General features: G+C 38.1%; 1 protein-coding gene across 2 annotated transcripts; it reads right to left on the bottom strand.

The window, feature by feature from the left end:
* Positions 1–9,923: 9,923 nt before the first annotated feature.
* Positions 9,924–21,571, bottom strand: BBS12 (Bardet-Biedl syndrome 12). Of its 2 annotated transcripts, XM_080830513.1 has the most exons (4): positions 21,390–21,571; positions 20,299–20,472; positions 14,203–14,265; positions 9,930–12,178 (listed from the first exon to the last, which is right to left on the bottom strand). In XM_080830513.1, exon 4 carries the CDS (start codon positions 12,166–12,168, stop codon positions 10,027–10,029), a length of 2,142 nt encoding a protein of 713 aa, XP_080686639.1. In that variant the 5' UTR covers positions 12,169–12,178; positions 14,203–14,265; positions 20,299–20,472; positions 21,390–21,571; the 3' UTR covers positions 9,930–10,026. The 2 variants fall into 2 exon arrangements, with proteins under 2 accessions (XP_080686640.1, XP_080686639.1); XM_080830514.1 differs by lacking the exon at positions 20,299–20,472 and having other exon boundaries at positions 9,924–12,178; positions 21,390–21,483.
* Between the last annotated feature and the right edge of the window lie 202 nt (positions 21,572–21,773).

Genomic DNA, 21,773 nt, shown 5'->3' with positions numbered 1-21,773 from the left:
GTTTGACAGACAGAGATCACAAGTAGGCAGAGAGGCAGACAGCGAGAGAGAGGGGGAAGCAAGCTCTCCGCGGAGCAGAGAGCCCGATGTGGGGCTCGATCCCAGGACTCTGGGATCATGACCTGAGCCGAAGGCAGAAGCTTTAACCCACTGAGCCACCCAGGCACCCCTGCACTAAAGCTTTTGTAATCAACTTTCATTGTAATCTTCTAAGAATTTTTTGAAAGAACAATTTGACATTTTTGCCTCCTTTCAAATGAGTTCCACTATCACTCAAAATCTGTCAGGAATTTAAACTGGTACCAAGAATCATAAAATTCAGAGCTGAAAAGTATAATAGGGATGACCTCATTCAACTTTGTGATTTAAAGGTGAGAAAATAGATGCCAGGAGAACTCGAATTACCTTCCCAAAGTCACAGCTAGTTAACAGCAGAGCTAGGACAATGACCCATGTCTCTGATCATCGCAAGACATAAAATAATAAAAAAGGAATTGCCTTTTACTTTCACTATCCTTTTACTTTAAATCTCCTCACCTTTATTTTTATTCGAACCCACACTAGAATAATCTTACCTTTTATTTTTGTGGACTTTAAACTAGCAAGTCAAAATTTTAAGAGGATGAGTGGAAGTTTGCCACCTACAGGTCAAAAGAAAGAAGAAATCTTAGGTTTTTCTAGGGTAAAGCTTTGATGACATTACAAAGCACAAGTGTGTTTGAAAACATCTCTTTGGGAGAGTAGTTCTCAATATAGTGCTAGAAGACTTTTGTCAAGGGGATGCTGCCTTCATTCTCATCACCGTTAGTCAACAAATTTCTACAGTGTTTCTTTGCCAACAGTATTTGGTGTTATGTCCGTAGAAAAGAATGATAGAACACTGAACAGTATGAATCCATAATTAGAAAGCCATGAAAATGTTTCCTAGCAACTGAGACCCTCTCCCTTTTTTGGTTGGAATTTCCTCCTCACTGCTAAGAAATATCTGAGCAGGCAACAAAAATCCTATAATGATGCTGTGACAACTGGATAACCATTTGGAAAAAGTTCTTTTAGAGTCTTATATCTCCTACTAAAATAAATCTCAGAGGGATTAATATTTAAATGTGAAGGATGAACAAGACCGTAAAATTACTAGAACTCAGTATAGGTGACTTTAATATAATCTTGGAGTAGGGAAGCCCTTTCTAGACGTAACACCAAAGGAAGAAAATCGAAGGAAAATATATTTTACAAACATTAAAAATATAAAGAAAATCACTATTCTTTCTTAAAGATTATTTCAGATGATACTGAATTTTCTCACAAATTAGTCAAACAAAATTTTAATAACAATATCCAGTGTTGACAGTGGTTGTGGAAAGGACACTTTAATTTGTAGACCTTTTTAAAAGAACAATTTGGCAAAAATATACGAGAAATGCTAAAATGTCCACCTAACTGTTGATCCGATATCTGTCTCAAAGAATTTATTCAAAGGATATAATCAGGACTAAGAGATAAGATTCAGTACAAGTACATTTTTATAGCCTTGTTTATAATACTAGCCAAGCTGAGCTAAACTGAATGATAGGATGTGGGTTAAATAAATTATAGTAGGTTATTTTACTGGCATAGTATGATGCCGTTAAAATTATTTTACTGAATACTATTTAATAACATTGGCGGAAATCTCTTAATATATTACTTGACAGAAGTAGGTTATATGGCAGTGTGTTTGGTATGAGCCCACTTATTTATTAGAAAAAAATATATATATCCATATATACAGACAGGGCCTTAGATAGCTGTATACCAAATAATAACGGTTACTTTGGTGTGTAGTGGGAAAAGAGATTAAGTTTACTCTAGTTCACTCTAAAAATGTTCTTGAAGACTTATGGAAATAATTTAAAGATGAATGTACTTTAAACAAACAAACTCCCAGGATGGAAGTGTGAATAGGCAGGAGAAAAATGTGGTACATAAAGATAAAAAGAATGAGGTCTGGCTATGAGGAAAGAAACAAAAGTACTGAGGAAGAATGGAGGTACCAGAACACGTAATAAAATTGATCAAGGACACAGTGAACTAAGAGCTGGTACATCATGATCTAGAAGCCTGGAAGTAAGGCCACAAAGCAGCCCAGGTAAATCAGCATGCTTGCTACTCGTACAACATGGACTTTGTTATCCTGAGAGTCAATCTAAAACAGTTTGAAAGTATTCTAAAGAGAGACCTCAGCTGTCTAAAAAGCTCCATAAAAACATATTGCTAAAAGGTCACAGGTGAAAACTCATTTAAAAATAACAAAGAGGAGGGACACCTGGGTGGCTCAGTTGGTTAAGCGGCTGCCTTTGGCTCAGGTCATGATCCCAGCGTCCTGGGATCGAATCCCACATCGGGCTCCTTGCTCAGCGGGGAGCCTGCTTCTCCCTCTGCCTCTGCCTGCCACTCTGTCTGCCTGTGCTCGCTCGCTCTCTCTCTCTAACAAATAAATAAATTTAAAAAAATTAAAAAAATAACAAAGAGGGGCACCTGGGTGGCTCAGTGGGTTAAAGCCTCTGCCTTCAGCTCGGATCATGATCCCAGGGTTCTGGGATCAAGCCCCGCATCGGGCTCTCTGCTCAGCAGGGAGCCTGCTTCCTCCTCTCTCTCTCTGCCTGCCTCTCTGCCTACTTGTGATCTCTGTCTGTCAAATAAATAAATAAAAAAAATCTTAAAAATAACAAAGAAATTGGAGTTTTTAGAATGGCTCATTGAAAAGTATTTTAAAATGTTTGAGGGTATGTCAGTAAAATATGTGTTTTTTAAGTCCCAATATTTTTACATACAGAAGATAGAGCTAACCAAAATTCATTTGATTTTCACCCTTTATTATTTTTTTAAACATGTATTTATTTATTTAAGTCATCTCCACACCCAACACAGGGCTCAAACTCACAACCATAGATCAAGAGTTCCATGACTATTTTTTTTTAAGATTTTGCTTATTTATTTGAGAGAGAGTGAGAGAGAGAGAAAGAGTACATGAGTGGGGGGAGGAGTAGAGGCAGAAGGAGAAGCAGACTCTGTGCTGAGCAGGAAGCATGATGTGGGGCTCCATCCAGGGACCCTGGGATCATGACCTGAGTTGAAGGCAGCTGCCTAACCAACTGAGTCAGCCAGGCACCCCTGAGTCCCATGACCATTGATGAGCTAGCCAGGAGTCCCTGATTTTCACCCTTTAATAATATGCTCCTAGATTACTTTCTACTCTATCAAAATAGACTGATATTCTGCTATGCAGAATTTGTATAGTTATGTTTGTTATTTGTATACCCATTAGTTTCTAGAGGAGTGATATTCAAACTTTTTTGATCATATGACCAATATATGCATATTTATATCTATATATATATGTCCTACCAAGCTAATATATGTAAATTATATAACCTAAAGAAAAAGTTAAAATTAAAAAAAAAAGAAGGCAGTAGAAATTCTAATACATTCCTCTTGCACCACCTTGTACCTTCCTGTCTTGTGCATCCGCCCTTCTTCGGAGACCACTGGCTGCCATTAGGGTCTCTCAAGACCCACTTGCCAAACTATACTGTGTATCTGGGCAAGACCCTTAGCCTCTGTGTCTCAGTTTATTTGTAAAACGAAGATAATAAAAGAGTCTACCTCATAGAACTGTTGTGAAGATTACACGAGCCAGTGCCTGGAAAGTGCTCCCTATCATGCTTGGCATGGGAAGTACTCTGTAGTGGTAGATATGATCTGTGACTGACACTTTGCAAGGAACAACCCTTCTTTAGATGATTGCTAACTTAAAGTTGATTATATCTGGTATTTTGGGACAATAATACATGGAGATTTGTTCTTTCCTTATTCTTCCTTATATCTGTACTCTTCCTACACTATCTCCTTGGCTTGGAGCTAAGCGCATGGTATTTCATATTTTTGCCAAGTTGCAAAATATATTTCCTTGAACGTATGAATTCAGTTTCCCCAAAGAAGGATAGCAATTACTTTTATTAAAAAGACCATTTCTTCATATTCTATTTAAGTTATAGCCATGATCATCAATTTCTGGCTGTACATTATAATCATACAGGAAGCTTTAAAACCCCACATACCCAGACCCCAATTCCAGACCTTCCGATTTAATTTGTGTAAAGTCTCCCCCAAGTGATACTAAAGTGCAGCCAGGGACTGAGGACCATTGAGCGAGGGGAAAATGATCACTTCATGTCAGCAATACTCAGTCTTGGCTACATATTCCATTCACCTGGGGAGCTCTTAAAAATACCAATGGCTGGTGCCCTGATCTCAGACTATTAAGTATCTGTGGATGTGGTCAGGACATTAGCAGTCATAAAAGCTCCCCAGTTGATTCTTATTATATGACAACATGATTCAGAACAGAGAACACACGCACACTTCAAGGCAGGCTGATTGAAGAGTGTTGTGGTCTATAATCATCTGTTGCTTCCTCTTGAGTCTCCCTAGCTTGGGCTTGGCTTTGCTCCCTTAGGCCACCAGATCCATGTGGGAGACAGCAGTCCAGCTACTCTCAGAAGTGGCCACCAGGGTCAGTAACTATTTAAAAGGGTAAAGCACTACACCAAATCTATTATTAATTTTTGTCATTGTTATCCTCTCTCCTCCAGCCATCTTGAGATGTGAAATACATCTTGCCTAGTACTCTCCTCTCCTATTGCTCTTATCTCCAAAGTAGGCACGCTGATCCTTTTCGTTCATGGCATTATATCTAGTCATTATAAAGGGGGCAAGGGAGGAAGGGGCACAAAGGAGAACCACTAAAATTGTAAAGCTAGGAAAGGAATAGAAATCTCAGGAAACTGCTTTATAACAAAGTTTAAAATGCTTCACTTATTTCCCTAGATATTCACATGCAGTTTATATTGAGTTATGTTATCTTAATGCATATTTAATATAAACCTCAAAGTCACTTTAAGAATAACAGATAAACAGGGACGCCTGGGTGGCTCAGTTGGTTAAGCGGCTGCCTTCGGCTCAGGTCATGATCCCAGCGTCCTGGGATCGAGTCCCACATCGGGCTCTTTGCTTGGCGGGGAGCCTGCTTCTCCCTCTGTCTCTGCCTACCACTCTGTCTGCCTGTGCTCGCTCTCTCTCTCTCTAACAAATAAATAAATTTTAAAAAAAATTAAAAAAAAGAATAACAGATAAACATTTCAGAGAGCTGAGGTGACTTGCCCAAGGTCACACAGTGGGCAAAGTCAGATTATGAAAAAGTTCTTCTAGTTTAAAGTCTAATGTTTATCTGACTGTACTACAAGTACATCCTGGAAGCTGATAGATCCCTCCTTTTTATCATTCTCTTATTATGGAAGGGAGAATCTTTAGCTGGTCCACAAGAGACTGATCTGTTGCTTCCAGAACCTGGAGATAAGGTTAAGTTCTGGGGGTTTTAACAAACATCACGAAGTGGGTGATTGTGCTTATTAGATAGCACTACAAAGGAGATGTCTCCCAAATCAGTAAGTCAACATTTGGAGGGGCCACAGGACGCTGCCACCAGAGAGCAAGTCTGAAATACAACTGAGTAAAAAGAAAGCAGTGTCTCATTAACTTAACATCTGAACAGAGTACGACGACCGAAGAGAGCAAAAAGCTGAACTTCCTGGGTAGTGGCGGGTGCCCAGCATTGTTCTGAATAGTGCTGCGTCAGAGGTGATGGTTCCTTGGCTTCAACTCCAGCCTCAACAAGCAATGTTACTAGCTTCCCAGAGACTTTCAGACAAAGAAGACAATTCTTGATTCAGTTCATAGGAGTATTCTGCTTTTTCTAGGAGTTATGTTACAGATAGAAATATGAAGTTAGCATCTTTGTTTATACAACAACTTTCTATGAATTTGGTTAGTACAAGAGTTAATTCCTCTGGTGATGATTACCTCCTGTTAACTTGACAAAAGCTTGTGGGCCTGGAAAGCTATGCTCATGGAAACCCTGTCTTTTGGTGACTGCAAAGCACTGGCACCCTGAGAGACCCTGGACTTCTCTGACCCACCATTGCTTTCCCCCAACGAAACAGAGCCTTGTAGAGTCAGTGGCATGAACTAGCAAGCCGAACACTGCGCCTGAAATTAAATGAGTCATTAATGGCTTTGTAAAGTTCCAGAAGGTGACTCTAATGTTATACTCGTCTGTGCTTTACATAGGAAAGTCAACCTTTATAAAGTTTGGCCATTTATGTCAGTATCTTAAAAAAATTTTTTTGATACAGTGCAGATCTCTGTTATGGAAATTTAGAAAGGTTTGTGAAAGAGATTCTGTTCTCAAGTTCCTGGGAAAGACACTTACTGCCTTCACCATGCTTTCTGTGGACTCCATGTGCTCCTGTGTTCCTTGTAATTTCATCCAATTCTTTTCCAAGTTGTGTTAGTTGTCATTCCATAACCTGTTGTTTGTCATCTAATTTCTGAGATCTTCATTTTTTCATGTGTTTTTTCAAAAACTTCAATCTAAATGATTTAACTCATTTAAAAATGTTTTGATCTATGTTATAGCTAGAGTTTTTTTCTTGTGAGTTCTCACAGTCTGTTAAAAATTCTTCAATTTTAATCTTTTCTTGTACTAAAGTCATTTAAGGTTAAATAGCATTTTTTTTTCTCATGTCCAAAATACATGGATTTTTGTGGATACCATTATATGAGGGATTTCCTATGGAGATGTGGGTGGACCACGGTCAATTTCTCAGTTTCATGGCTCATGGTCTCTCTCCTATTATAAATGAAGAACCAGAAATAGAGAAATAGAGGTCTCTCTCCTATTATAAATGAAGAACCAGAAATAGAAATAGAATGTAACCCTTCTCTATTTGTCAAAGCTAAGACTGGTTGGAAAGATCTTCTGCCTTTATTTAGCTCTGTGTGTCCTAGAAATCTATAAACCTTGCCTTCAAAATTACATTTCATTTCATTGAGGCTGCTGGCCACCCAGCCTAATATAAAATGACTTGTTTTACCATTCCCAGTGTAAATTTTCCCTTTCCTTTTATTCCAAATTTTCCTGTCCTGCTCTATTTTCTTTCTCTCCAACATTTTTTCCTCATAGTGTAACTCAGGTTCCTGGAAGGAAGCATGTGCTGGATATTTCTGATATTCTTCAGAGCTTAGATCACTACAGCACTAGTCAATTCTATCTATACACACACATAAAAGTGGGTTGTTTTTGCATTTTTGCTCTTGCTTTGCACTCACCCAGAATGCGGTGCCCATAAGCTACTTCTCAAATCTGTTTACCCATAATTCCATTCAGGTGGAGTCCTTTCAATCCTTTTGGGGACTACAGCTCACAATGACCTGTCAGTAACCCCTTCACTCTTGCTGCTTCCCACTTCTTTTTTGCTCCTGCATCTTTCCAGTGTCTTACGCAGGCAGATATAGCTGCCCATTTCCTGAATATGGAGGGATTCCATTGCTGGAATTTCTTAAAGGTTATTTTTTGAAAAGCCAGTTAACCCCTGGTCCAGGAAGGGTTATTTATCTTTGGGAAGACTGGCTATAATGTGGATGTAAGATAACTGCAAACTTCTCTGTAGTTTATATTAAAGAAGCAGATTGATCTCAAAGATGTCAACACTTCTTTGGTCTTTTGAGAAAGGTCTACCTGCTTATGCACAGGGTTTCTTGGAAAAACCCAGTTAGTTAAATGAATCAAGTTTATTTGAGGGACTGCCCTCTGCAAGAACAGAAGAGTTCCTTGAGTAATTAAAACTTAAAGGTATTCCTTGTAAGAATTAAAAAAATAGCTCATAAACCACATAATAGTACAAAGTTTTTTACAATCTGAAAACAAAATGAACTTATAAAGTTTGTATTAAAAGGAGACTTCTAGTGTCAAAGGAAAGTATTTATAATAAGATTTTACTGAACATTTAATAGTACTAATGCATGCAAATACCAACTTCACAAAAAAATCTATTATATAAAGTGAGAAGAGCATCTACATTAATATTAGTGGCACTCATAATCTTCATAATATTTTAACAAAAAGTAAGTGTTAATAGTACACAGATGAGTAAAAGTATCAATACCTACACAAGTAAAATAATACTTTATTTTAAAAAGCAGTTCAACTCTTAATGTTGTTAGATTCTAGCTTTGAACAAAGCTGGTATATATAACTGGAATGATTATCTGTGCAAGGTTTTCATGTGACCACATTTAAGACAACCACTAAACCAAAAGTTATATTATTTTACCTGAGTGGAAGATAACCAAGTTGTGTTTTCTAATACATTTAAATTATCCTTATAAATAAATGACACATTCTTATTTTGTTGCTGTTACTTTACAGAAAAAGCTTCCTTTCACAGTTAATACTTAGAAATACACTTTGGAGCCATAGAAAATCTTAGTGTGAACTCCAGCTCTTCTACCTATTAGCTTTAAGACTTTGGGGTAAGCTTCTTAATCTTACTAAGCTCATTTCCTCATCATACAATGGAGAAAATAAATGTTTCAAAGATTGGGATAATACGTGTTATAGGATGAATTGTGTCCCTCCCTCCCCCCCATTCATATGGCAAAGTCCTAATCCCCAGTACCTCAGAATGTGACTATCCTGGAAACAGGTTCTTTAAAGAGGTAATTAAGTTAAAATGAGGTCATTAGGGAAGGACTTACCCATTATGACTTAGTGTCTTTACGAGAAAATTAGGACACATTGTGAGACAAAGGGAAAAGACATCCATTTATAAGTGAACTGGAAAGAGGCCTCAGAAGAAACTGACTCTGACAATACCTTGATCTCAGAGTCTAGGCCCCAGAATTGTGAGAAAATAAATTTCTGTTGTTTAAGCCCCCTAATATGTGGCATTTTGTTACGGCAACCCTAAAAAGTTAGTACAACATGTAAAGACTTTAGAATAGTGCCTGGAACACCATAGGTAATCAATAACTTCATCACTACTGTTATTATTTCCCCAGAGCTTTTCTAATTTTCAACTCCACACACAGTTCAGTTCTTAAGATGTTCATTTAATGGCTAAGTGGCAAAAGAGTAAGACTTTGTTGGGATACACAGAATGCTATGGACTCTCAGCATCCTTGCATGTTCTTGCTGGGTTTGAGCTCTCTTTTTCCGGGCCATTTCTCAGGGATGTGTTTCCAGTGAGTAACCTTGAACGATGACATAATATCTCACTCCAGACCAAGAACAGGCTTACTTCCACTTACTATAAAAGCTGTGATTTGCCTGAATTCAAGACCCTAGGGGACATGACTGAGGTCAGTAGCACAGATTGGTTTCATCCTGTTGCTCAGTCTGTTGATAGTAGCCTTAATTAACTGCTCTATGAAACCAGCTGAATAGATCTGATATTGACTAAATAACCTGTTTATCAGATTAATCAGACTAGTAAACACAGTGGCATTCTTACATGAAAATTCAAGTCTGGCCAAGAGCATTTCAAGTTAAGAAATGAGTAGTTGGAAGAGGCCATCCATTACGGGCTCTGTATAACACGCCATATTTTCTGGGTATGCCACGAATGCAAGGACCTGACCTATCTTTACCCAGTCCGTGTCTCAGGCTTGTGTTTACATTGAGCAACCTGGGGGCATGAGGTAACAACTCCCCTTGGGCAAAAAACAGGATTGTTTCTGGTCACTATAAAAGCAACCAATGCCCCAAGCTCAGTGTTCCTTTTCTGTAACACAACCCACTTTGTGTGCCCGCTTCCATCACTGGCCTTTTATGTTGCTCTTATGGGGCTCAGAGAAATGGGAACTGATACAAACCAACAAGAAGCACTAGCTACCACTTTCATTGTGAATATCAAAGTGCACTGTCTCTGATCCAAGTGTCTTGTGTATCTGTTGCATACCATGAAATGGTAACAGGCTAACAGGTAAGCTGGGTGAAATCTCAGACCCCGCAGTTATTGACAGACACCAACAATTTTCTTCTTGGTAAAGGCTGGGACTATGACTTGGCTTGATTTATTATTAGGAAATTTATTATTAGCATGATACATTACAAAATCTTACTTTCCAAAGACTTAGACAATAACACTACAAAAATAAAAAGCCCTCTGTTTCCTGTGAATTTAACTGTGTGTGTCCAAGTCCAGTAATAATTTCACTGTCTGTTTGAAGTACTAATAGTACTAAATCCAAAGCTCGGCGCCATGCCTCGGTCTTTGGTATAACGACGTCATAAATGCTTGGAATCTGTTCCAGTTTATTTGAAATGCCTGAATTAAAAATTCCACTATTTAGTTTACTATATTCATTCAAGATGTAAGATGAAGGAGAACCAGAGTCTGTGGCATTTTGTAGACGCTGTTGAACGAATGTGCTGGCTTCAAATTCTGATGAGCAACTGGCTGTGTTATATATGAGAGTTGAAAGGTATTTGTGCCACCCATTTGCCAGGCATTTAAGCACAGTTGATCTGTATAGTGCCAGAGAGGAGGCCAGCCAAGAGGAAGTATTAGGAAGCCATCCTGAACAGACGTGGTTTCTTTTACTCAGTGATTGCTCTGCAAGAATCTGAAGGTGGCTAAGACACAAAAATTCAACTGCACCACCTCCAAGGAAAACCTTTTGCTCTTTTAGAGCATAATACAGACGATAGGCACAAGTCCAGAATCTATCTTCTTTGGTTTGCATCTGTGCAGTGACTGGGCTAGTGAGCACTACTGTAACCAGATTAATCCCTTCCGTTTTTATCACGATTGTGATTATGTTGACCCTATCTATGACATCTGAAGGAATACTTCTCCAGAAGGTCACAGAGACCCCACTGCCCACGCAGTTTTCATTCACTTGTGTGATGTAGGTTACCTGTACTGCTCCCGAAGCTTCTGCAAAAGCCTGCATCACACTGCTATTCACTGACCCAAGTACCAACCGCTTACTGTGTATGCACTTTTCAGTTAAGTGTTCAGACACATTTCCTTGTACCAGGACGAGGTTCACGTTGAACTTAATTAATACCTGTAAGACATAATTTGTCCACAGTTCTTCTGTGGTGTCTTGCTGAACCCTCATGCTTTCCAGTACTGTGTTAATATTTGTAGTCTTATTAAACCCCAGGTGCCGATAATTCTCTGTGAGGTCACCCTCAATGAGAAGAATCCGGATAGGCTGATTCTGTAATTCCTTGATCAGAGTAGTATTAGATATTGACATAACAGTGATAAATCCTGGACAGACACAAGAAAAACTTTCAGGTACACCTGGTAAACAACAAGTGAAGATTCTGGAAATGTCGAACCTAAATGGCATCATACGGCTGTCTTGCTGCATACTTGCATTCTGATACTGCAGCCGTACTGCTTCATCTACTAATTTCATGCTATGGTGATCTCCATGACTCAAACCCATCTCCAACTCTACCAAATCACTACATCTGTAAGTATTGGGAGTAGCTCCACCATGTTGTTCTAGAAATCCATCTGGTTTGTTTATCCATTGATTATTATCTGTCCTATTAAAATGCCTACTGTGGATTAGTATTGACTTTCCATAATGGCTGCTTGTGAGCAGACTGTTTTGCAGACTTTGAGGATTTTGTAGTGTATTTTTATCTGCTTCAACTTCAGCCTGAGATCTAAAGAGTTTAGGTGATCTAACAGGTATCCCAGAAAGATTGTAAAAGATCAGTGATGGAGAGGCAAGATCTTTGAGATCATGCTCTTTCTGTAAACCAGTATCTGAAGGGATTTGTAGAAAAGGGCACAAACTGACACTAGATGTTTCAAGTCCAGAAAACGTCTTAGTGCTGTCTATATGGTCAAATACATTGTGGACAGGTACTTGAAGGGAAACTACCTCTTCAATGCAAGAGTTCAAGCCCTCTGACATGGCAGACACTATTAATGAAATGGGGACACCTAAATGGAGACATTCTTCAGCAGCACTGCTCCAGGCACCGATGAGAAACAAAAGAGTACTGGTTCCAGTTTTATATGTGTTATTTTGTGCTTGAACTGCTTCGTTGAGAAGTTGTCCCACCGCACTGGTTAAATCCAAACTTTCAAGAAGCCTTACTGTTGAACTGATTAACATACTTTCATGACACTCTGCATCTATAATAAATTTAGATAATTTTAATGGACCTAGGAAAGTTCTTCCTGTTCCCGCAAATGATGAAAGTTGTTGAAGTCCCATGTGCCTTCTTTTATTTATGACCCTGCAAGCCATCACCATGAATCATCATCTGCAAATAAAATAAAAACTTGGAAATTTATTCAGTGTAATTTGTGGTTATAATTGCTTATAAAAGAAAAATCAGATATAGTCCCTGCCTTTGAGGGGTTTCTGGTATATACAGTTTCCATTAAATAGGGTCAGTGCAATGATAACAGTACTATAATGATATTTCGATAAAGGTATGGGCATGTGGGGAAGGAATACTTCATCCAATAGGGGAAGTGGATCATGTAGGCAATGATTCTGGTAGTGTTTCCAGAAGAGGACAATGCTTGAAATGAGTCTTTTTTTTTTTTAAGATTTTATTTATTTATTTCACAGAGAGAGAGAGAGAGATATCACAAGTAGAGCAGCAGGCAGAGAGAGAAGGAGAAACAGGCTCCCCGCCAAGCAGAGAGCCCGATGTGGGGCTCGATCCCAGGACCCTGGGATCATGACCCAAGCCGAAGGCAGAGGCTTAACCCACTGAGCCACCCAGGCGCCCCTTGAAATGAGTCTTGAAGAATAATTTGAAAGAGTCAGCAAGCTGAAGGAGGGGGTAGTAAATGCACATATATGTGAAAAAACACAGTGTACTGGGGTAATATAAGTAGTTTAATTGTATAGAAATATGAAGAAAGTAGTAGGAAATGGAAGATGAAGCTCTAGAAGAGAAAAAGGGTTGGATCATGAAGGGCATTATGTGCCATGTCAAACCTGATCCTACGATGGGAACCACTGAAGTGTTTTAAGTAGGGAAGATTAAGAAACAGCTTGATATAGAGTTTGAAAGCATGTGCTCTAAATCTAGAAGTCTGAATTTGAACTTGGCTCTAACACTTACTAGCTATGTAGACTTCAGCAAGTTATCTAACTACTCTACTCTGTCCACATCTGAAAAATAAGGACTATAACAGAAACTACTTTGTAGGGTTGTTATAAGGAGTAAAGGACTACAGTGTTCAGAACAATGCAGGCACATAACAATCCAGGCACATAATCCCTTCCGAGTACTACTGTGACTACTGCTGCTGCTGCTAGTGTTTTGGATAGATTACCATTCTGATAGCACAGAGAATGAACAGGGTAGGTGCCTCACTGGAGGCAGAGAAGCCAGGTAAGCATTATCTGTAGTTATCTGGATAGGGAATGTGGAAGAGGGATGCAGGTGAGAGGATGGACTAGGTTACTGATTAGAATGCAAAGGGGAAAAAAGTATTATTTAAAGGGAAGTTCAAAAGCAATTGGGCTTTTTCCACATACTATTTAAAAATCCACAACTAAAACCAGTAAGACTTAAAGAGAGAAACTTCAGTCCAATAAAAAGAACTTTTTAACAAAGTACCCCTTATTTTAAAAGCTGTCTATATTAAAATGACCTATCTTGCGAGGTATAAGCTCTCAGTTAAAAGACTAGAACTAAAATTGTAGATAATATAAACTCTTCCAACTCCAAGACTTAATAATTCTTTGAATGGTATTTTTTGTCACAATCTTTTAAATCCAAAATATCAAAAAGCAAGCAATTCAGAGTTTTGCTTTTCATCTGATAAATTTGTTCCTACAATACCTGGATTCATCCTTGAAGCTGAGGAGTGCCACTATTTGAGATACCTTAAGATCAGGAGGAAGCCATAACACAACTATTCCTCAAGAGTAGCTTCCTATAAGCTTTCAAGGACTAAGGGGAAAAGCTAATATAGCCAAGGAAAAGGTATAAAGATGAAGTGTTTGTACTCAGTTTCAAATGCAAATGCTCTTTTGTGAAAATTTCAATTCTATAAAATAAAAATCAAACTCTTGATAAATCCAGGCCTATCTCATTTGATATGGCATCAATATATACTCTAGGACTCATACTCTAATCCCGAGACCATCGTATCTTCAAAATTAACTGATCTTACCATGTTTTTCCTGTCCCTCACTCCTCACCCCCATACTGTCAATTCTCTACTTATCCAGTTTAAATTCCTATCTGTCAATTATTACAATCACTCCCTTGCACATATATCCTCAAAAATCCTTATCCCACTTCAAGTTCACCCTACTCACCTTGCAAAGCCATCAGTCTTGATGAAATCCAACTCTGTCTACTCCACACTCACCTTGCTGCAGCTGAAAATAAACACAAAAACAAACACAACCATGCTGTATCATTTCAAACCTCAACTGACCTTATTGTTGCTTGGCAATCTACTTCCCCAGTTCATTTATCTTTTTTTTTCTCCTTTTTATAAAAGGTTATTGCTTTTGGGGCTCTATTTCTTAAAGTTTTGCCTACCCCGAGTACAAAAGATATTCTTCTATACTTCTTCTAAAAACGTTATGGTTTTTATGTTTATGTCTTATGTCTATGGATCTACCTATTCTGGATATTTCATGTAAACAGAATCACACAACATGTGACCTTTTCTGTCTGGCTTCTTTCACTTAGCATAATGTTTTTGAGGTTTATCCACATAATATTATGTATCAGTACTTCATTCCTTTTTATGGCTGAGTAATATTCCATTGTATGTATGTATCACCTTATTTATCTGTTGATGGACTTTTCAGTTGTTTCTATCTTTTGACTACTGTGAATTGTGCTACTATGAACATTTGTGTACAAGTGTCTGAGTATGTTTTCAATTCTTTTGGGTATACACTTAGGAGTGGTCACATGGTTGTTTCATGTTTAACTTTCTGAAGAATTGCCAAACTGTCTTCTATAGCAGCTAAATCAGTTTACTTTCTCACCAGCAATACATGAGGGTTTCAATTTCTCCACATCCTTGTTGTATTGATTTCCTAGAGGTGCTGTACGGAGTTACCAAAAGCTGGGTGCTTAAAACAATACATTTTTATTCTCTCATGGTTCTGGAGTCCAGAAGTCTGAAATCAAGGTATCTGCAGGGCCATGAATCTTCTGAAGGCTCTAGAGAAGGCTCTTCCAGTTTCTAGCTGGCTCCTGGAGTTCCATGGCTTTTTGTAAAAAAACTCACTATTTGCTTTTTTTTCATATGGTTTTCTTAAAAGGACACCATTCATTTTATTTAGGGTCAACCGTAATCTGGCAGGACCTATCTTAACTAGCTACTTATATAAAGACCCTATTTCCAAATAAAATCATTCTGAGATTCTGGATGGACATGAGTTTTGGAGTGAACACTACTCAACCCAGTATGCTCACCAATACATATCTTCTGTTTTATGTTTTGTTTCTGTTTTTTAAACAAAAGACATCCTATTAGATGTGAAGTGATATTTCACTGTGGTTTTGATTTGCCTTCTCTAACAACTAATGATGATAAGCATCTTTTCATGAACTGGCTGACCATTTGGAGAAATATCTATTCAAATCTTTTGCCCATTTTAAAGTTGGGTTGTCTTTTTGTTGTTGAACTGTTAAGAATTCTTTACATATTCTGGAAACTAGGACCTTATCAAAATACAATTTACAAATTTTCTCCCTCTGTAGGTTGTATTATCCACTTTTTTGATAATTACTTTGATGCATTAAAGTTTCCCATTTTAATGAAGCTGAATTTGTCTTTTTTTTTTTCCTTTTGTTGCTCATGCTCTTGGTGTCATATCTAAGAATCTATTGCTAAATCCAAAGTCATAAAGGTGTGACCCAGCGTTTTGAGTTTTATATCTTATATTAAGTTCATTAACACATTTGATTTTTGTATATGGGATGAAGTAGGAGTCCAACTTTGCATTCGGATGTCAAATTGTCCCAGCATCATTTGTTGAAAGACTATTTTTACCAATTGATAGTTTTGCATCTTTGTCAAAAGTCAATTTGGCAATAGATTTGGGGTTTATTTCTAGACTCTCAATTCTATCTGATTGATCTATATGTCCATCCTTAAGCCAGGACCACATGATCCCATGACCCTGAGATCATCATGACTTGAGTTGAAACCAAGAGTCATATGTTTAACCGACTGAGCCACACAGGTGTCCAAGGACCACACTTTTTGATTAGTATAGCTTTGTGATGGGTTTTAAAGTGAGGGAGTGTGAATCCTCCAACTTAGCTCTTTTTGTTTTAGCTTTTACATTTATATTTATAATTCATCTTAAACTGATTTTTGTAAATCGTGTGAGGTAGGGGTCATTTTGTTTCCTCCTGGGTATCCAGTTGCTCCAGAATAATTTGATGAAAAGACAAGCTTGAAAGGACTGGCTTTTTGCATGTTTTTTCATTTCTAACATGTTCTGAGAGCTTATTAAGCATAAGCCACTTTACATGCATTATGTAATACAGTTCTCATAATATTATGAGGTATTTACATATTTAACCTATTAAAATGAAAAACAGATAAGTAACACACCAAATCTCAAAGCTAGTAAATAATAGATTTGTCTAATGCCAGAGTCCCATGCTATTAACTACTAAATAACAGTGCCTTCTGGCTGTCCCTCTACCCAATGTGATAGAGATTCACCTTCTCTCCTGCAGAATTTTCCACTACATTTCCACTTCCAAACCTTCTTGCCTTCTTCCAAGCCTGTTTATATCCTTAAAATGGATATGCCCTTTCCCCCCCCAAGCATCAGAATTTCTGTTTATGGTTTCCTCTTTATACTAAGTTTAAATCACAACATATTACTGTATTAACGGAAAACTTATAGGGAATGTAGAGCAAAAGGAAAAAGTCTTGGGCTATTTCAAACTTATTCAAACTTTCAAAATCTGTATTTAATTTATGTGAAAACAGTTTTCCCAGAGAAGACATGAAATTATTTAAACAAAACTAATCTACAAGCAAAAAGTTACATGAAACTGATCTCAAAATATTCAATTATTACACTTATATGTGGAACCTAAAAAACAAATAAAACAGAAAAGGCAGAAACAAACCCATAAATACACAGAACACACTGGTGACTGCTGGAGGGAAGGGGTGTAGGGGATGGGCAAAAAGGGGTGAAAGGGAATAGGAGGTATAGGCTTCCAATTATGGAAGGAATAAGTCACATGGATGAAAGGAAGAGCATGAAGAATATAGTCAATGGTATTGTAATACCATTGTATGATGGCAGATGGTAGCTACACTTGTGATAAGCATAGCATAACATATAGAGTTGTCGAATCAGTATGCTGTACACCTGAAACGAATAGGATATTTTATATTTAATAAAATATGAACAAACAAATATTCAAGAAAAATGCTATTTCAGCATTTGAAGACTCTATTCCAAGTTCCAGCAAGCAATTAAAAAAAAAAAGTCTTAGCATTCCTAAGTTCGGAAAAGCTACTAAATAATTACTTTGGAAAAATTAATTAATTAAATTAATAAAATCCCACATCTTCTAAAAAGTTGAGTATAAAAAGGCAAAGACAGTAACCCGCATGGTGAAATAGATAATTTCAAAGGGAAAAAAAACCACTTTTCTTGGCATTGAATTGACACTCTGATTTTTGTTCTGCCATACATCAGCACCAATGTTTTCCACAAACAGCTGTTTTATTATTGGGTTTCTTAACAACTTTACTTGCCAGCTTAATGTTTCTTTAACTTTCTAAATGTGTAACAGGAGCACAGTCACACTACTTCACTGGGTTTTGACATCAAAAGCATCCTTCTTTTCCTAGTATGATGTCTAGTCCTGCTTAAGGCATTTGGTCTAGAATACCAAGACATGCAATACTTTACAGGAGTTGAATTTTTTAAAATATTAATATTTTCTGACAGGTATGATTAGCTTTCTTCATTATCAAAATGAACAGTTTGTATATCACCAGTCTATTCCTAATATAGCGGTCTAATATTCCATTACTTAAGAACCTTCAACTTGGAACATAAAAGTTTTTACTCCTTTGTCTGACACAGGAGCCCCTTTTAAAAAATCAGCTCAGATCATTTCACTCCTCTGCTCAAAATCTTGCAAAGCCTTCCCATTTCACTAGGAATGAAAATCAAGGTCCTAATAAAGCCCTAATAATCTGCACTCCTTCCTCTTACCCTTCTTTTGTTTCCTACTACTCTATCCTTGAGCAGTCTGCAAGTCATGCTCCCTAACTTAGAGTTTCTGTTCTAGTTATTTCCTCTTTCTGGGATGTTCATCCCTGAGAAATCTGTTGCCTCACCACCTCTAAATATTTACTCAAATTTACTCTTTTCAGTGAGGCCTATCATGGAGCACCCTATTTAACATCACAAACTCCACTTTTCCCTCTACACTTGGATTCCCTTTAGCTGCTCTACTTCCTTTTTTCCATAACACCACTTTATAAAGCAGTACAAAGTTTAGGTATGTATTTATTATGTATGACCATCTCCCTCTGTTAGAATGTAATTCCCAGGAGGACAATTTTAGTCACTGAGGTATACCACGTACCAAGAATATTGTCTGACACACTGCTGACAATAAATATTTGGTGAGCAAATGGTTTTAACCATAGTTGCTATCTTAACTTTAAGTACAAAACTGACAAGATTAAACAGATGCCATTGTCAGTATTACTCCACCAAAATTTAAGTTTCAATCACCTTTACAGTTGACATGATTCCTATTTGGTACTGCCTTAGCTGAGACCCTTTAATTGCTTCCAAAATGGTTCCTCCTTCACATGGCTGTCATAATTATCTTTGTAAAACACAAACCTAATCAAAGTACTCCATTGCCTAAAAACATCTATTTATCTTAGAAAATAAAATCTTCACTCCTTAGTTTGACACAGGTGTCCCATAATCAGACCTCAACGTAATTTATGACTCATTTCCCACTTTTCCTTATAAACCCTAAGATCTTGACACATTAGTACATACATTTATTTTCATATTTACACATGCTATATTCACATTTGAATATCCTACCCTTTCTTCACCTTGGCAAATGTTATATATTTTTCATGACCCAAGGCAAATGCCACATTTTAAAAAATGTTATTTATTTATTTGAGAGAGAGAGAGAGAGAACATGAGTGGGGGAAGGAGCAGAGGGAGGAGAAGCAGACTCTGTGCTGAGCAGGGAGCCTCCTGCAGAGCTCCGCATTTTTGATACAACCTTCTCCACTGCCCCAGGAAGTAGTGCCTCCTTCCAGTGCTCATGCACTTTCCACACACATCTACTAAAGCACTTAGCGCCCGGAATTTAAAACTCTGTATATATATGTCTGTGCCTTTCTCCCCTACTAATCTGTGGGTTCCTTACTTTTATTCATCTTTATCCTCTACACTCAGTTCCTTTCAAACTCACCCAGTAGCTGGCACAATATAAGACATGTGGAAAGCATTAAGTAAATTTAGTAGAATTAAGAGTGCCAATGAATTTAATATTTTCCTAGACTAATTATTATTATTACTACTGTTTTACAATACAGTTGGATTAGTAACAGCTATTTTTCAAGACTAAGTACTTTCTAGACCCAAGACCTAGGAATTGCAATCTGAGACTTAATAAAAAAATCATTTTACTAGAAGTTAATTTCCCAAATATAAGAGCCTAAATCACAAAGCTATGTAAAAGCAGGTTAACATATTACTCAGACTTTTAATTGCCATAAGATCAAAACTGGTCAAGGTTAGAATTTGGTTCTATATATTTGGTCACTATTCATTTCTGGGTCTCAGAAATCCCCTTAATATTAGTAGTAAAGATGAAGTAAATGTCCTAAAAACTCATCAAGAGCAACTTTCCTGGTGAGGTTAATGGCCTGAAAAATCAAAATACAACTAATCCTTAAAATCTAGGGGTTAGGGACAGGACTCCGACCACTGCACAACTGAAAATCCAAGTATAACTCTTGACTCCCTCAAAATTTAACTACACTTAACTACTAATAGCCTACTATCATTTGGAAGCCTTACAGATTACAAAAACAGTGAATCAACACATATTTTATATGTTACATGTATTATATACTTTATTCTTACAATAATACCTTAAAAAAATTTTTTTCAGTATCTCTAGGCTACAAGTTTCAACAGGGAGTTTTTTCAAATTGTGGCAAATCTCAAAAAAAAAAAAAAAAAATCAAAATCCATGTATAAGTAGGCCCACACAGTTCAAATCCTTGTTTAAGGGTCTAGTGCATTATAATTAAGTCGATGAACACTACTTAATTCACAAAATATCTTGAACTTGAATAATTTTAATTTCCACTGGGACTTTATATGGAAAAATCACTTCTAATTTTCGAATAAACTTACCTATTTTCCAGAGTCCTAATATGTTGTTTATGATTACAAAGCTTGGGTGTCTGACTGGAATAGAATGTGAACCAGACAGGATGATGGTTTTGGAAAATGTGCCATGCTTCTACATACTTCATACAGTATGAACCGTGATTCAACAATGTGTTGTGCACATTTTTCTTGCGCTGCCTTCAATGAGGTAAGTGGGAGAAAAAATTAGGCAAAAGTTAATGTTCCTCATAAATCCACTGTTGGAGAGTCCAGTATGATTTTTGGAAAATAAAGTACTTACTCTGCAGCAGGTACTGCAGGAGGCATAAAAACAGTCCTGATATGTAAGAAATTAGGGCTAGAAGTTTTAAGGGAATATCACCTCTTCATTTCTACCAGGAAGTGAGAGGTCCACCTCATTCTCTCCCACCCTCTGCCTGGTCCCTGACCAGATTCACGACTGGGAGAGTCAGCAAGTCTGCCCCTCTGGACAAGAATTTGCTTTGATTTACAGTAGTTTAGGCTTCTAAATCTCAGCAGTTACTGAATCAACTGGATTATCAGGCTACTTCTGTCTGACTCGTGACTATGGATTTATGCAGGATATGGCTGGAAAGCCGGCCAAATTTTGGGATTCAACCACAGGAAAGGCTGGGGGTGAGAGTAGGGTGCGGGGGGGGGGTAGGGGTCTGATCGTAATTATATTTGGAGCCAAAGTTCTTCCCGGCAAATAAATACTACAACATTGGTTAAAAACTCAGTATGCACTGAGTTTTGGTGCATCCCGACGCCCACACTGCCCCCATACCCACTTCCTTCCAGCCATTCGGCGACAGCGCCAGAATCCCTCCGGACCAGATAAGAGGGAAATGCTAAAGGCCAAGCCCCCGGCACTGTGGAGGCGGAGAAATATCTAGCGGCCCCGGAAGAGGTCCGTCCTCTCCACCGCTGTTAATTCCAGCCGGACGGTAAGCCTAAACTGGACCAATTTACCCGGCCCGCCAGGCCCCGGATTCTCATCCTTTCCCGGGATACAAAGAGGTCAAAAAAGCAAATAAAGGCTCTCATCGTCTGCGCTAAAGACTCAGCAGTCGGTGAAGTACCTCGTTACTAACCTCGCTCTTTCTCCATCTTCACGCGAGGCTTCAGATCCCAGCTTCTCACCTCCTGACGTGCCGTCTGGCACTGGGACACGTAACCACCCCGACGAAGAAGCCCCCTTCTCCGCCCGCATTTTGCGCATGTGCGAAGCTGAGCAAGCCGGCAGGCTGGGTGGGTTTGGTCGCTAAGATACCAGAGGGAAAGTTCTGCTCAACGGCCGGCTAAGAAAGGCAGAGCGTTACTCTATTGGTAAAGAGGAGAGAGAGAGGGTGGGCTTCAAGGGCCTTCTTTTCTAACCATTGGGTAGAATAACTGTCAATCAGCAGGCAGGCCTGGGCGGGGCTGCTGAGGGGGTGGCGAGAGCGGCCTTAGCAACGGTTTCTGAACTGTGTAGACTG

The sequence above is a fragment of the Martes martes genome (assembly GCF_963455335.1).
Source record: "Martes martes genome assembly, chromosome: 2".
Taxonomy (NCBI): Eukaryota; Metazoa; Chordata; class Mammalia; order Carnivora; family Mustelidae; genus Martes; species Martes martes.
The sequence above is the reverse complement of the archived record's forward strand: the minus strand, read 5'-3'. Positions and strand labels throughout refer to the sequence as shown.